This window comes from Macaca fascicularis, chromosome 6 (assembly GCF_037993035.2).
Source record: "Macaca fascicularis isolate 582-1 chromosome 6, T2T-MFA8v1.1".
In the NCBI taxonomy this organism is placed as follows: domain Eukaryota; kingdom Metazoa; phylum Chordata; class Mammalia; order Primates; family Cercopithecidae; genus Macaca; species Macaca fascicularis.
Window position 1 is genome coordinate 139613673 of NC_088380.1, and position 14188 is coordinate 139627860.

Here is a 14188-nt window from a genome sequence, read left to right on the forward strand (position 1 = left end):
AAATGAATTCTCATTTGTGGATAGGGTGCAGTGAAATGAGTTTTCTCTTTGTCAGAATGTAAATAGTTATAGACAGTATAGAAATCAAATTACCAATATGTTACTGATCCGTAAAAATTTCATACCCTCCTCCCCACTAACTTCATTTGCATGTCTATATGTTTAAAAGTAGGAGAAAAATTTTTAATAGTGATTATATATTGATATGGGATTATAGGAGAGAGGTATTTTGTAAGATTTACCATCTTAATTGCTTTTAAATGTACAGTTCAGTAGTGTTAAGTATATAGACATTGTGGTGTAACCAGTCTTCAGAACTTCATCTTGAAAAACCGAAACTCTATACCCATTAAATAACTTTCCATTATTCCCCTCCCCCATCCCCTGACAGCCACTATTCTGATTCCATTTTTATGAATTTGACTGCTCTAGATACCTCATCGTATTGACTTAGTTTTTATTTTCTAGATGTTATGGTAGTCCTAAGTTACTTAGATCATCATCAAAAGAGAACGAAGTAAAGCAAAAACAGCTTTTCAAACATGACCCATTTTGAAGTTTAAGGTAGTCTGTATGTGTGTTTGTTCTTAATGATTTCTATTGTTTTAGACCTCTCAAGCTGGATCAAAGGATAAAAAGATGGACCAACCACCCCAAGCCAAGAAGGCAAAAGTGAAGACCAGTACTGTGGACCTGCCAATTGAGAATCAGCTATTATGGCAGATAGACAGAGAGATGCTCAACTTGTACATTGAAAATGAGGTGGTTATTTAAAGTCTATTGGAACAATGAGCTACTAACAAATTAACGTTACTATAGTATTCAGACTCTGCGTTGAGTGACTTAATGCATTTTTGATTGTTTGGACCTCGAGAAAATAATTTAGACTTTTGCATGGTATTTTAAGGGCAAGTTGAAGCAATAGATCCCATGTTATTTCAGTTCTTCTATGGTGGTACTAATATGTCTGTATTGCTAGAAGCTCTGTTGTGAAAATTTTGACATATAATGTCTTTGGTGTAGGGGAGGTATTGTTCATTTTTGAATACGTGGGTATATTTGTTCACTAGAGATTGGGATATTTGAGGTTGGCGGTCATGAAAGTTGATCAGTAGGAGAAATCACATAGCATTGATGGTGGCAGTATTTTGCTTATTCCTTTCTGTTGCCAGTCAGTATGTAAATATAGTAACTCTTATTGAGAGATGCAAGGTTTGGGATTTGTGAGCACATTTATTGAATTAATTTTTGTCTATGAGGTTTCTTTCCAGGTTTGCACTGGATCTTAGAATAGTTTTGTCTTATAGAAACTTCAGCATTTATATTGCATGAATGAATTTGATTTTTGTTGTCTCATAATAAATAATACAGCAGAGGATATCACTTAGTGACATTGAAAACAATAGGTTTTTTCATTTAATAGATGTTTTAAAAACAAGAGGCTTTTAAAAGTTCTCTTTGTCTTAAATTCTTTAATTTTGCTTTTGGGTGTCTATACCTTGATGTTTCTATTGTTCTTTTTTTTAATCCCACCCACAAAACTCTTTTTGATATTCAAAGTCTGTCAAGGATTAGTCTTTCCACTTGTGTTTGTTATGTGACTTGCAGAACTAAAAGGATTTGGGGAAGAAAGCCTCTACTTTTTTTTTTTTGAGATGGAGTCTGGCTCTGTGGCCCAGGCTGGAGTGCAGTGGCATGATCTCTGCTCACTGCAAGCTCCGCCTCCTGAGTTCACGCCATTCTCCTGCCTCAGCCTCCTGCGTAGCTGGGACTACAGGTGCCCACCACCACGCCCGGTTAATTTTTTGTATTTTTAGTAGAGACGGGCTTTCACCATGTTAGCCAGGATGGTCTTGATCTCTTGACCTCGTGATCCGCCTGCCTTGGCCTCCAAAGTGCTGGGATTACAGGCGTGAGCCACCGCATCCGGCTCTACTTTTATAATTATATTGGTATTTAAGAGGAAATGATTTCGGTTGTCCTAATGTCTAATTAATTTATACATAATATTTATTCTCAGGGTAAGATGATCATGCAGGATAAACTGGAGAAGGAGCGGAATGATGCTAAGAATGCAGTGGAGGAATATGTATATGAAATGAGAGACAAGCTTAGTGGTGAATATGAGAAGTTTGTGAGTGAAGATGTAAGTCTGCCGCAATATGCCTAACTACTGTGTGTCTTCTGTGAACATCTTTAAATGGGTTAGAAGGGAAATCTGCAGCTATATGTGTATAATAGAATTATTAAAGTTTTTTTGGGGGGGCACAAAATTTTATATATTTGTCTATTAGCACAGTGTTTTGCAAAGTTTGGTCTTTGTGCATCATGTTCACAGATCACTTTTGACACATTTGAATATTGTTATTTATCTGCTATTTTTCTTTTCTTTCTTTCTTTCTTTTTTTTTGAGACAGAGTTTTGCTCTTGTTGCCCAGGCTGGAGTGCAATGGCATGATCTCGGCTCACCGCAGCCTCCGCCTCCCAGCTTCAAGCAATTCTCCTGCCTCAGCCTCCTGAGTAGCTGGGATTACAGGCATGCGCCACCACACCTGGCTAATTTTGTATTTTTAGTAGAGATGGGGTTTCTCCATGTTGGTCAGGCTGGTCTCTTAACTCCTGACCTCAGGTGATCCGCCTGCCTTGCCCTCCCAAAGTGTTGGGATTACAGGCGTGAGCCACTGTGCCCAGCCTGTATTTTTCTTTAAATTGTTAAAGCTCACTTTTTCCTGTTTATTGTAAAAAAAAAAAAAAAAAAAAAAAAAAAAAAATTTTCAATAGCTCTTGGGTTCAGGTGGTTTTTGGTTACATGGATGAATTATATAGTGGTGAATTCTGAGATTTTGGTGCACCTGTCATCCATGTCCTGTACGTTGTACCCAAGATGTAGTTTTTTTATCCCACACCCCACTCTGTCCTCCTGCTTTTGAGTCTCCAAAGTCCATTATATTACTGTGTATGCTTCTGGGTACCCATAGCTTAGCTCCTACTTATAAGTGAAAACATAACAGTATTTGGTTTTCCATTCCCAAGTTACTTCACTTAGAATAATGGCCTCCAGCTCCATCCAGTTGCTGCAAAAGACATTACTTTGCTCCTTTTTATGACTCAGTAGTATTCCGTGGTGTGTATACCATGTTTTCTTTTTTTTTTTTTTTTTGAGACAGAGTCTTGCTCTGTTGCCCAGGCTGGAGTGCGGTGACACGATCTTGGCTCACTGCAAGCTGTGCCTCTTGGGTTCACGCCATTCTTCTGCCTCAGCCTCCCGAGTAGCTGGGACTACAGTGTCCACCACTGCAGGGGCCTTTGAAAACAGTATGCTGAGAATAGATAGGGCTCAAGGACAGCATCTCCAGTTGAACTTTTAATGAACTCCTGTAGGCGCCAAGAAGGCGGGCAAATAAAAAAAAGCATAGAAACAAGGAACTGAGTAGAAGGTTACATGTGGGAAAAGAAAGTTTGTTTTGCATTGCATTCTTTCTGCTGACGTGAGGTTTATGGAGTATAAATAAAGTGAGGCGGAGGCGCTGAGTGCGGCCGCCATGTTCTCTGTGTGTCTTTGTCTTTGTGTGTGTTCTTTCATTCTCCACCACCCCCGGTGCGGCCCCCAACACACCACTGAGCCCGGCTAATTTTTTTTGTGTGTTTTTTTAGTAGAGATGGGGTTTCACCATGTTAGCCAGGGTGGTCTTGATCTCCTCACCTCGTGATCTGCCTGCCTCGGCCTCCCAGAGCGCTGGGATTACCGGCATGAGCCATTGCGCCCAGCCTACTACTTTTGCTTTATTTACTTATTGGTTGATGGGTACTTAACTCAGTTGTTACTATTTTTTAGTTTTTTTGAGATGGAGTTTCGGTCTTGTTGCCCAGGCTGGAGTACAATGGCATGATGTTGGCTCACTGTAACTTCCGCCTCCCTGGTTCAAGCGATTCTCCTACCTCAGCCTCCCTAGTAGCTGGGACTACAGGCGTGCTCCACCATGCTTGGCTGATTTTTGTATTTTTAGTAGAGATGGGGTTTCACCATGTTGGCCAGGCTAGTCCTTACCTCAGATGATCCATCTGCCTCAGTCTCCCAAAGTGCTGGGATTACAGGCATGAGCCACTGTTCCCGGCCACACTTGCTTTTAAATGCAGTTTTTAATTCTGAAATTTTTTAACTTATCCAAAGTCCTCCACGGCAGGGAGAATAATATAATAAAACCCCCCATACCTATCAAGTGGACCAACATTTGCCAGCCTTGTTTTCTATGTCTCCCATCTCCTTCCTCCCCCTGTATTTTATCTTATTTTATTTTTTTTGAAATGGAGTATTGCTCTGTCGCCCAGGCTGGAGTGCAAATGGCCCCATCTTGGTCACTGCAACCTCCGCCCCTTGAGTTCAAGCCGTTCCCCTGCTTCAGCCTTTCTGGTAGCTGGGATTACAGGTGTCCGCCATCATGCCCAGGTAATTTTTTTTGTATTTTTAATGGAGACAGGGTTTCACCATGTTGGCCAGGCTGTTCTCGAACTCCTGACCTCAGGTGATCCACGTGCCTTAGCCTCCCAAAGTGCTGGGATTACAAGTGTGAGCCACCACGCCTGGCTGCCGTCCGTATTTTAAAGCAAATCCCAGATACATCATTATATTCTTTTTTTTTTTTTTTTTAATTCTTTTTTTTGAGACAGAGTCTCGCTCTGTCACCCAGGCTGGAGTGCAGTGGCTGGATCTCAGCTCACAGCAAGCTCCGCCTCCCAGGTTTACGCCATTCTCCTGCCTTAGCCTCCCGAGTAGCTGGGACTACAGGCGCCCGCCACCTTGCCCGGCTAGTTTTTTGTATTTTTTAGTAGAGACGGGGTTTCACCGTGTTATCCAGGATGGTCTCGATCTCCTGACCTCGTGATCCGCCCGTCTCGGCCTCCCAAAGTGCTGGGATTACAGGCTTGAGCCACCGCGCCCGGCCACATCATTATATTCTATGCCTCTGACTGTATTTGGGATGTAATTTTTGAATGACCTAATTATAATATTTTCTTTATCATTAGGATCGTAACAGTTTTACTTTGAAACTAGAAGATACTGAAAATTGGTTGTATGAGGATGGAGAAGACCAGCCAAAGCAAGTTTATGTCGATAAGTTGGCTGAATTAAAAGTAAGTGACTCTTTTTTTTTTTTTTTTTGAGACGGAGTCTCGCTGTCTCCCAGGCTGGAGTGCAGTGGCGTGATCTCGGCTCACTGCAAGCTCCGCCTCCCGGGTTCACGCCATTCTCCCGCCTCAGCCTCCCAAGTAGTTGAGACTACAGGCGCCCGCCACCACGCCTGGCTAGTTTTTTGTATTTTTAGTAGAGATGGGGTTTCACCATGTTAGCCAGGATAGTCTCGATCTCCTGACCTCGTGATCCACCCGCCTCGGCCTCCCAAAGTGCTGGGATTACAGGCTTGAGCCACCGCGCCCGGCAAGTAAGTGACTCTTGAGAGTAGGGGTATCCAGAACCCTTGTTGAAGCTTCCTCTGAGGACCTCAGATTTGGGAGGAATTCTCAAGTAAAGAAGACAGACTGAAAATGATGTTTGATTAACTAAACCCTTTATGACTTAGGCTCATTGTCATTCTCACTTTTAGAACCTTGTAATAACAAAATGATTTTTCTGAAAATTGAGTTTAGGTTTATAATACTTCACTGAATTGGATGTCTAGTGCATTCTTGGTGTCAAGAGATACAAAGACTAGCAAGACTTAGTACCTTCCCTAAAGGCACAGGGAATGCAGTTGGGGCAGGGCTGTTTCTGTTTATGTAGTTTGGATTCTCAGTAAAAGCAAAGCATCTGGTGGGTTTTTTTTTTTTTTTTTTTTTTTTTGAGACGGAGTCTCGCTCTGTCACCCAGGCTGGAGTGCATTGGCCGGATCTCAGCTCACTGCAAGCTCCGCCTCCCGGGTTCACGCCATTCTCCTGCCTCAGCCTCCCGAGTAGCTGGGACTACAGGCGCCTGCCACCTCGCCCAGCTAAGTTTTTGTATTTTTAGTAGAGAAGGGGTTTCACTGTGTTAGCCAGGATGGTCTCGATCTCCTGACCTCGTGATCCACCCGTCTCGGCCTCCCAAAGTGCTGGGATTACAGGCTTGAGCCACCGCGCCCGGCCAGGTTTTCTTTTTTTTATAAGACAGAGTCTTTCTCTGTCACCCAGGCTGGAGTGCAGTGGCGCGGTCTCAGCTCACTGCAACCTCTATCTCCTGGATTCAAGGGATTCTTAGGCTTCAGCCTCCAGAGTAGCTGAGATTACAGGCATGTGCCACCATGCCAAGCTAATTTTTGTATTTTTAGTAGAGACAGGGTTTCACCATGTTGGCCAGGCTGTCTCGAACCCCTAACTTCAAGTGATCTGCTTGCCTTGGCCTCCCAAAGTGCTGAAATTATAGGTGTGAAGCCACCACGCCTGGCCACAGCATCTGGTTTTGTATTTAAAGCATCTCATCTTTTAACATTAGGATTAAAAATGCAAAGAATTACATAAAATTGAGGCCGTTTGTTTGGAAAAGGTTGCAGATGCACAAGAATGAACTTTTCACATTTCTCTTTAATTTTAGCTCTGGATTACTTTCTTGTGGAACTGGGCCATTTTGAGTCTCACTCTGTCACTTAGGCTGGAGTTCAGTGGTGTGGTGATGGCTCACTGCAGCCTCGACCTCATGCTCAAGCGGTCCTTCTGCCTCAGTCTCCCAAGTAGCTAGGATTACAGCTGTGTGCCATCACGCCTGGCTGTTTTAAATTTTTTTTTTTTTTTTTGAGACGGAGTCTGGCTCTGTCGCCTGGGCTGGAGTGCAGTGGCCGGATCTCAGCTCACTGCAAGCTCCGCCCCCCGGGTTTACGCCATTCTCCTGCCTCAGCCTCCCGAGTAGCTGGGACTACAGGCGCCCGCCGCCTCGCCCGGCTAGTTTTTTGTATTTTTTAGTAGAGACGGGGTTTCACCGTGTTATCCAGGATGGTCTCGATCTCCTGACCTAGTGATCCGCCCGTCTCGGCCTCCCAAAGTGCTGGGATTACAGGCTTGAGCCACCGCGCCCGGCCTGTTTTAATTTTTTTGTAGGGAAAGGGTCTCCCTGTGTTGCCCCGACTGGCATAGGAACTCCTGGACTCAAGCAATTCTCCTGCCTTGGTCTCCCAAAGTGCTGGGATTACAGGCATGAGCCATGGAACCTGACCAAGCATTTCTTAATATCGCTGTTGTATTAAGTTTTCAAGTTCCAGTTATTTCATAAATGATTTTTGTGTTTGAATTAGTATCCATATAAGGCTCATAGATTTTATTGATGTTGCTTATAACTGTGTCTGTAGTTCTTCTTCCATCATTTCACCGTGTTGCCCCACCCTTTCCTTATTTATTTTATGAGGAAATTGGATCATTGGTCCTGTAGGATCTTCCTGTAGTTGGATTTTGCTGATTTTCACCTCCATGGTGGTATTTAATATTATTTGTCAAGTTGATGGTTACATTTAGAGGCTCCATCAGATTCAGGTGTTTAAAATTTTAAATTAAAGCACTTTTTATTTTTGGCAAGTATACTTTATATTTAGTACTGTGTATCTATATTAGGCGGCACCTAATTTTTGGTAGTCTCCCTGCTGTGTTTTGAGAATAAGGGCTCAGGTGACAAATTGAAGCGATACCACATAGAACAGTACTGAGGTATAGTCTCATTCCCCTCCTGAAGTAGCTTCATACTTCCAAAGGCCTGGAGAAATATATTTAACTTCTTATATGTAGCACACGGAGATTAAATGTACTTTATCACCAATCTTAGTGGAATCAGTACTCTGGATCGTCGAACTGCCGTATGAAGACTTTGTGTATTCTTTTGTTAAGAATCTAGGTCAACCTATTAAGATACGGTTCCAGGAATCTGAAGAACGACCAAAATTATTTGAAGAACTAGGGAAACAGATCCAACAGTATATGAAAATAATCAGCTCTTTTAAAAACAAGGTAACTTTTTTTCTTTTTCCTACTCTTATTTTAGTGAAGTTAACTTCTTTTTTTTTGAGACGGAGTCTTGCTCTGTTGCCCAGGCTGGACTGCAGTGGCACAATCTCGGCTCACTGCAACCTCCATCTCCTGGGTTTAAGCTGATTCTCCTGCCTCAGCTTCCCGAGTAGCTGGGATTACAGGCATGCGTCATGACGCCCAGCGCATTTTTGTATTTTTAGTAGAGATGGGGTTTTGCCATGTTGGCCAGGCTGGTCTTGAACTCCCGACCTCAAGTGATCCACCTGCCTTGGCCTCCCAAAGTGCTGACTGGTATTATAGGCGTGAGCCACTGCTCCTGGCCTTTAAAGTTAACTTCTGAGGCATTTACATAGCATTTTTTTCTCTTGTTCTCATTAACTTGTTTAATAGCACTTTTTATTTTGGATATTAACGTAATGTGGAATGTTTTAAAACTTCTTAATAAGAACCATAGGATTTGCTATATCTCTTTAATAGGTGGAATCTGGAATTGAACAGTGTTGTTCAGTTTCCTTTTCATTAGTGTTTGACTTAACATGCTCTATCCTGGTCTTTCTAAGAACACCTGAGGCCCAGTAATTATGCACACAGTACCTTTATAAGGTAGGGGGTGGTGTCAACATATATAGATAAATTCCAACTTATTTAAGCCTCATTTTCCTTAAGCAACATTCAGGGTCACTAAATTGGGAGAACTGTCATTTAGCCAGAAGTCTGACTCCAAAGTTCAGACTTTGGAGTATAAAGTTCCTCCATTATACCCCAGGTTCTTGACATATTGTTAGTGTAAGAAACTTTGAGTGATAAATTGAGCTTTTGTGGTTTTTTTTTTTTTTGACAAGTTCTCACTTTGTCACCCAGGCTGGGGTGCAGTGGTAAAATCTCGGCTCACTGCAGCCTCAACCTCTCTGGCTCAAGAAGTTCTCTTGCCTCAGCTACTTTCTCAGTAGTTGGGACTGTAGACATGTACCACCACACCCAACTGGGGTTGTCTTTTTTTTTTTTTTTGAGATGTCATTTCACCATGTTACCCAAGCTGGTCTTGAACTCCTGAGCTCAAATGATCCACCCACTTCGACCTCCCAAAGTGCTACGATTACAGGCATTAGCCATCAGGCCCCGCCTTTTTTTTTTTTTTTTCTTCTTTTTTGTGAGACAGGGTCTCAGTCTGTTGCCCATGCTCAAGTGCAGTGGTGTGATCATAGCTCACTGCATCCTCAGCCTCCTGAGCTCAAGTGACCTTCCTGCCTCAGCCTCCTGAGTAGCTGGGACTACAGGCATGTGGCCCTCATGCCTGGCTAATTTTTGTATTTTTTGTAGAGACGGGCTCATCGTGTTGCCCAGGTCTTGAAGTTATGGGCTTAAGTGATCCTCCTGCCTCAGCCTCCCAAAGTGTTAAGATGACAAGCGTGAGCCACCACACCCAGCCTGAAAGGCCTTCTTTTTTTTTTTTTTTGGGACGGAGTCTCGCTCTGTTGCCCAAGCTAGAGTGCAGTGGTGTGATCTTGGCTCACTGCAAGCTCTGCCTCCCAGGTTCACATGAAAGGCCTTCTTTTAAAAACAGTATTAATTATAGTTTTGGTTCCAAACTAGCATGCTGAAAACTTCAGCTGTCATATCTAATGTAATTTTTTTGCATTGTGAAATTATCTTCATAAGATTTTGTATAAATCAGGTACTGCTGTTTATCTTGTTGAAGCCTTTTAATTGATACCTTATGAATTTTCTTGGCCTTTAAAATTTAAATCTATCCTGAGTGTATTGAAAAATTGGGATTAGGTTTCTTTTGAATAATGTCTGTTCAGATTGTGAGGCTAAATATGCTTTATTTTTTGAAAGATTATAAGTTTTTGAAAAATGGCAGAAACTAGACAATATTTGCTGGGAGGGAGGGTATCACCCTGTTAGCACTTGTCTGACTATCTCCTGGTTGCAGGAGGACCAGTATGATCATTTGGATGCTGCTGACATGACGAAGGTAGAAAAAAGCACAAATGAGGCAATGGAGTGGATGAATAACAAGCTAAATCTGCAGAACAAGCAGAGTTTGACCATGGATCCAGTTGTCAAGTCAAAAGAGATTGAAGCTAAAATTAAGGTAATTTAAGACTTTTTTAAAGAGTCTTTTCTTGACAGCCTTATTATTAATAGTCCTCAAGTGACATTTAGGAGGGAACTTTATTATAGTGTCTTAGCTTCTAGGTTGAGTATTGGGTGGTGGGAGAGGGTGGATTTGGGTTTAGCATGTCTTGTAAAATTTGTTAATTTTATAAGAAACCACGGTTTTCTTTCTTACCCATTCCAGGAGCTGACAAGTATTTGTAGCCCTATAATTTCAAAGCCTAAACCCAAAGTGGAACCTCCAAAAGAGGAACAAAAAAATGCAGAGCAGAATGGACCAGTGGATGGACAAGGAGACAACCCAGGTCCCCAGGCTGCTGAGCAGGGTACAGACACAGCTGTGCCTTCGGAGTCAGACAAGAAGCTTCCTGAGATGGACATTGATTGATTCCAACACTTGTTTCTATTAAAACAGACTATTATAAAGCTTTAAGTTGTCAACTTTGTTCTAAATATCAACTAGAGCAAGTGAATACTGAAGATTTCTTAGTCAGTTTTTAGGGGATTTTCGGGGAGGGGAAATAGGTAATGTATGGAGCATTTTGACTTCTAAATAGTTAGATACAGAAATTAAGTGCATTGTATCTTTTTCATAATGGTACTATTTAGAAGCCCAGTTAGTCTTACTGAGCTAATGCTTCACTCCTTTATGTTTAACCATGTGTCTACAAGAATAAGTTTGTTTTGGAAAGTTGAGCTATAGCTACAGCTCTAGCTATCCGGCAGACTTTTCATTATGACTTACATGGCAGGAGCTCTAATTATGCTTTAAAAATCTGTTGTGGAGATAGCTCTAAAGGCTCCCTGCCTGGTGTGGGGATGGGGTCTCCCTCTTTGTGAGGGTTGGAGCATGGCACAGCATGGATTAACACGGGAGAGGAACAAAGGTGTGCTCTGAACGTCTTCATATTTCACCTTCACCCTCACCTGTGTTCTGTTCCCTATCTCCCAATAAAAGGGCTCCCATTATAAATGCCATGTACTTCTCTTGGGAAAATAGACCCCCTTGCCTAGAGTAAGTTGTTAACTGAGGGCTTTAAACCTGGAGGCTCTTTCTGAAAGTTTGTTCACGAATACCCCAATCATCAGGGTCTAAATAATTTTCAGAAGATTAGAATTGGGTAGATATACTGTTGGAGATAGCCATGGTAAATTTAACTGAGGAATTAAATCCTTGTTAATTTTGGTGTAAAGATTTGTATCCTGGCCTGTTTATTCAGGTGGGAGATGTTCTGTATAATTTTGAGGTATAGCTTGAACTTCTAGGACAAGAGTTAAAAGTTCTTTTTAGCTCATTCACAATCACTTGTGTGTTGTGTTAATATCTATCATGAACCTGCCAATTTGTACATGTTAAGCAGCTGACAGATGATAGAAAAAAACTAAGATACACTGGATTGTACTGGATGAGTCTGAAATTAGTGTTAAAGAAGTGTGGTGCCTGATGTTATAACAACACCTCATTCTTAACTGTGTGGCCAGTGTCAGGTATACCAAAGCATTCCTCTGACTGCTTTTTGGGGCAGTGTTGACAGGAGTGAGGCATTTTGGAAACTCCAAGGGAAGCCAGCCTGTGTTTGAGGCCAGAGTTGGTACCTGCTTTAAGAAACTGTTAAAAGACTTGTTGGTAATGTTTTGGATCTTTGTAAAAATTGATATTCTGTATAACAGAGTGCCTCTCTGTTACTTTTGGCCTATGTTGTTAGAAATAAGATGATATGTTGCATAGTTAGAATTAAGCGTTTGTCCATCTCTAGATACATCGAAAAGTTTGAGTGTTACAGGCTCTCAAGTGCTACAGAGAAAAATTGCTTAGGAGGAGGAAGGGGAAAGTATACTTACACTGGTGTGTAAGCACGCATGGAAGCCTCGTGGCACCGCAACAAGGCCCTGTTCTTAGCACATCTCTGTTCTCTACCTGTCATGCTTCAAGAGTTCCAGCTGGCCTGCTGTGAAGCCAATAGCTATTTTAAAAGTGCTGGCTGCAGGATTAAGCCAACCCTTGTACAACTGGCCAAGTCCTTAATGGCCATTTCTTCTAAAAAAAAAAAAATTGTTTTTGTTTTTTTTTTGGTGTGTGTGTGTGTGGTGGGGGAAGGGTGTGGGTGTTGGGATGGGGTGAATTTGAAGTTGAAACAAGATGATGTGGTCTACTTGCTCTCTGCTTAGACAGACTTTAAGACCAGTTGGATTTTCATGGAGGCCAGGACAGAGAGAGGTAATTGATGGCTTGTGTAGAGACAAGCATTTATCCAGGTTGCGTTATCCAAACTGATTTGTTAAAGCTCCAGGTCACATTCTTACACTAAGAAAATCATTCAGTAAACATGAGACAAGTTTAGGAAAAATTAATAAAGTAAACCTGTCTTACACTTGAATGGTTTCCTTAATTCCATAATGAAGGCTGCTGGGTGTGTGTGGGTGTGGGTGTGTGGGTGTGTGTGTGTGGGCGGGGCGAGGTGTGTGTTTTCAATAATAACGTTCTCTAGGAGTAGGAACCCCCTGAGCTAAATTTCACTTAGCATCTGTTGAAGACCTCCAGCCTGAAGAGTAACAGCTGAAGCACTGCCTACTTCGTAAGAAAATGTTGCTGATTTTTCTGTACTCCAGTTGAGTCTTGGCCCAGTTCCTTTGGTGTTAGGAATCCTTGTCTTGCTCCTGTGACTGGGCCTTACTTTGAGGGTTTTGTTAGCAGAAGGTGAGGGTTATGGCATAAAGGTAAGTGCTAGGACTGATACCTGGCCAAAGAACAGCACGGCCCAGAGTCCTAGAACAGTTGCGGCCACTGGATATGTGGTGTGGCTGTGTGGAATGTATGTTGGTGTATATATATGGTGGTGATGGGTGTTTAAAGGGCATGAAGCCAGTGAAAAAGACCTTAATTGGAGAAGGCATGGGTTTAGATGAGGAGGGGTTGGGGTCTTGTTCCCTGGGTCATGCCCCTTACACAGTCCTAGTCCTCTGGCTGTAGGAGCGGCTTACCTGCCAGGGCCTACCAACAGGGCCTATTGTAGCCACGTGTCTTAAGAAATGTGTCTCTAGTAGGTTTGAACATTTAAGTGGTTTGTGTAGGGGAATTGTTAGATGTGGTAGAAAGAGCTGAGATAGCTGGGTGTGGTGGTGTGCACCTGTGATTCCAGCTACTTGGGGGGCTGAGGTAGGAGGATCACTTGAGCCCAGGTGGTCAAAGCTGCAGTGAACCAAGGTTGCGCCCTTGCAACTCCAGCTGGGGTGATAAAGTGATACCCTGTCTCCATAAAAGGTGGGGGGCTGAGAGATCAGGGTTCTGTTGTGGGGCAGTGGGAGCTGTTTTGCGGGGGCACAGGGGGCCTGGGGGATGTTGGAGGTAGTGGGACTTGGTGCACCTTTGAGGGGACAGCCAGATGAAGGGGAAAATGGCTGGTTTTGGTACCTGCAGGAAGAGGGAGGATGTAAGCATGGTTCCAGCTCAAAACCATGCTTTAGAAGTTGGGATAGTAGTTACTCTTTGTGGAGTAGTGACAAGATGATGTGAGACTTGGTGATCCTTCTTTCTTGATCTGACTTTTGATAGTGTACTTATATGTACACTTGATCTATTTCAATAATTTCAAGTGGCTTTAACAGAAAGGTGTGTATTATTATTATTATTTTAGATGGAGTCTCACTTTGTCGCCCAGGCTGGAGTGCAGTGGCGGGATCTTGGCTTACTGCAGCCGCTGCCTCCCGGGTTCAAGTGATTCTTCTGCCTCAGCCTCCTGAGTAACGGACTACAGGCATGCGCCACCGCGCATGGCTAATTTTTGTATTTTTAGTAGAGACGGGGTTTCATTGTATTGGCCAGGCTGGTCTTGAACTCCTGACCTTGTGATCCGCCCGCCTTGACCTCCCAAAGTGCCGGGATTACAGGTGTGAGCCACCATGCCTGGCCTACATTTTTACACAAGAATGTAGGTTATAAAACTACATAGCTTCTCATGTTTGGAAATAACATTAAATGGGTTTGCAATAAAAAAGCCAGAATGATTTTCCCAGATGAAGTGGTTTTTAGGGTGGGATTGTGGGTGATTGTAGATTTCTTTTTTTTTTTTTTTTGAGACAGAGT

General features: G+C 42.7%; 1 protein-coding gene across 4 annotated transcripts in view; it reads left to right on the top strand.

Annotated features, from left to right (window-relative positions):
* HSPA4 (heat shock protein family A (Hsp70) member 4) overlaps positions 1-12476 on the top strand; it is a 56835-nt gene extending 44359 nt beyond the window's left edge. For all 4 annotated transcript variants that reach the window (XM_045394229.3, XM_045394230.3, XM_015451881.3 and 1 more), the window contains exons 14-19: positions 610-762; positions 2021-2146; positions 5026-5133; positions 7843-7962; positions 9920-10081; positions 10289-12476. In XM_045394229.3, coding sequence (XP_045250164.1) covers positions 610-762; positions 2021-2146; positions 5026-5133; positions 7843-7962; positions 9920-10081; positions 10289-10492 — 873 coding nt within the window. In that variant the 3' untranslated portion in view covers positions 10493-12476. The remainder of the gene's footprint in view (positions 1-609; positions 763-2020; positions 2147-5025; positions 5134-7842; positions 7963-9919; positions 10082-10288) is intronic.
* Positions 12477-14188: the final 1712 nt, after the last annotated feature.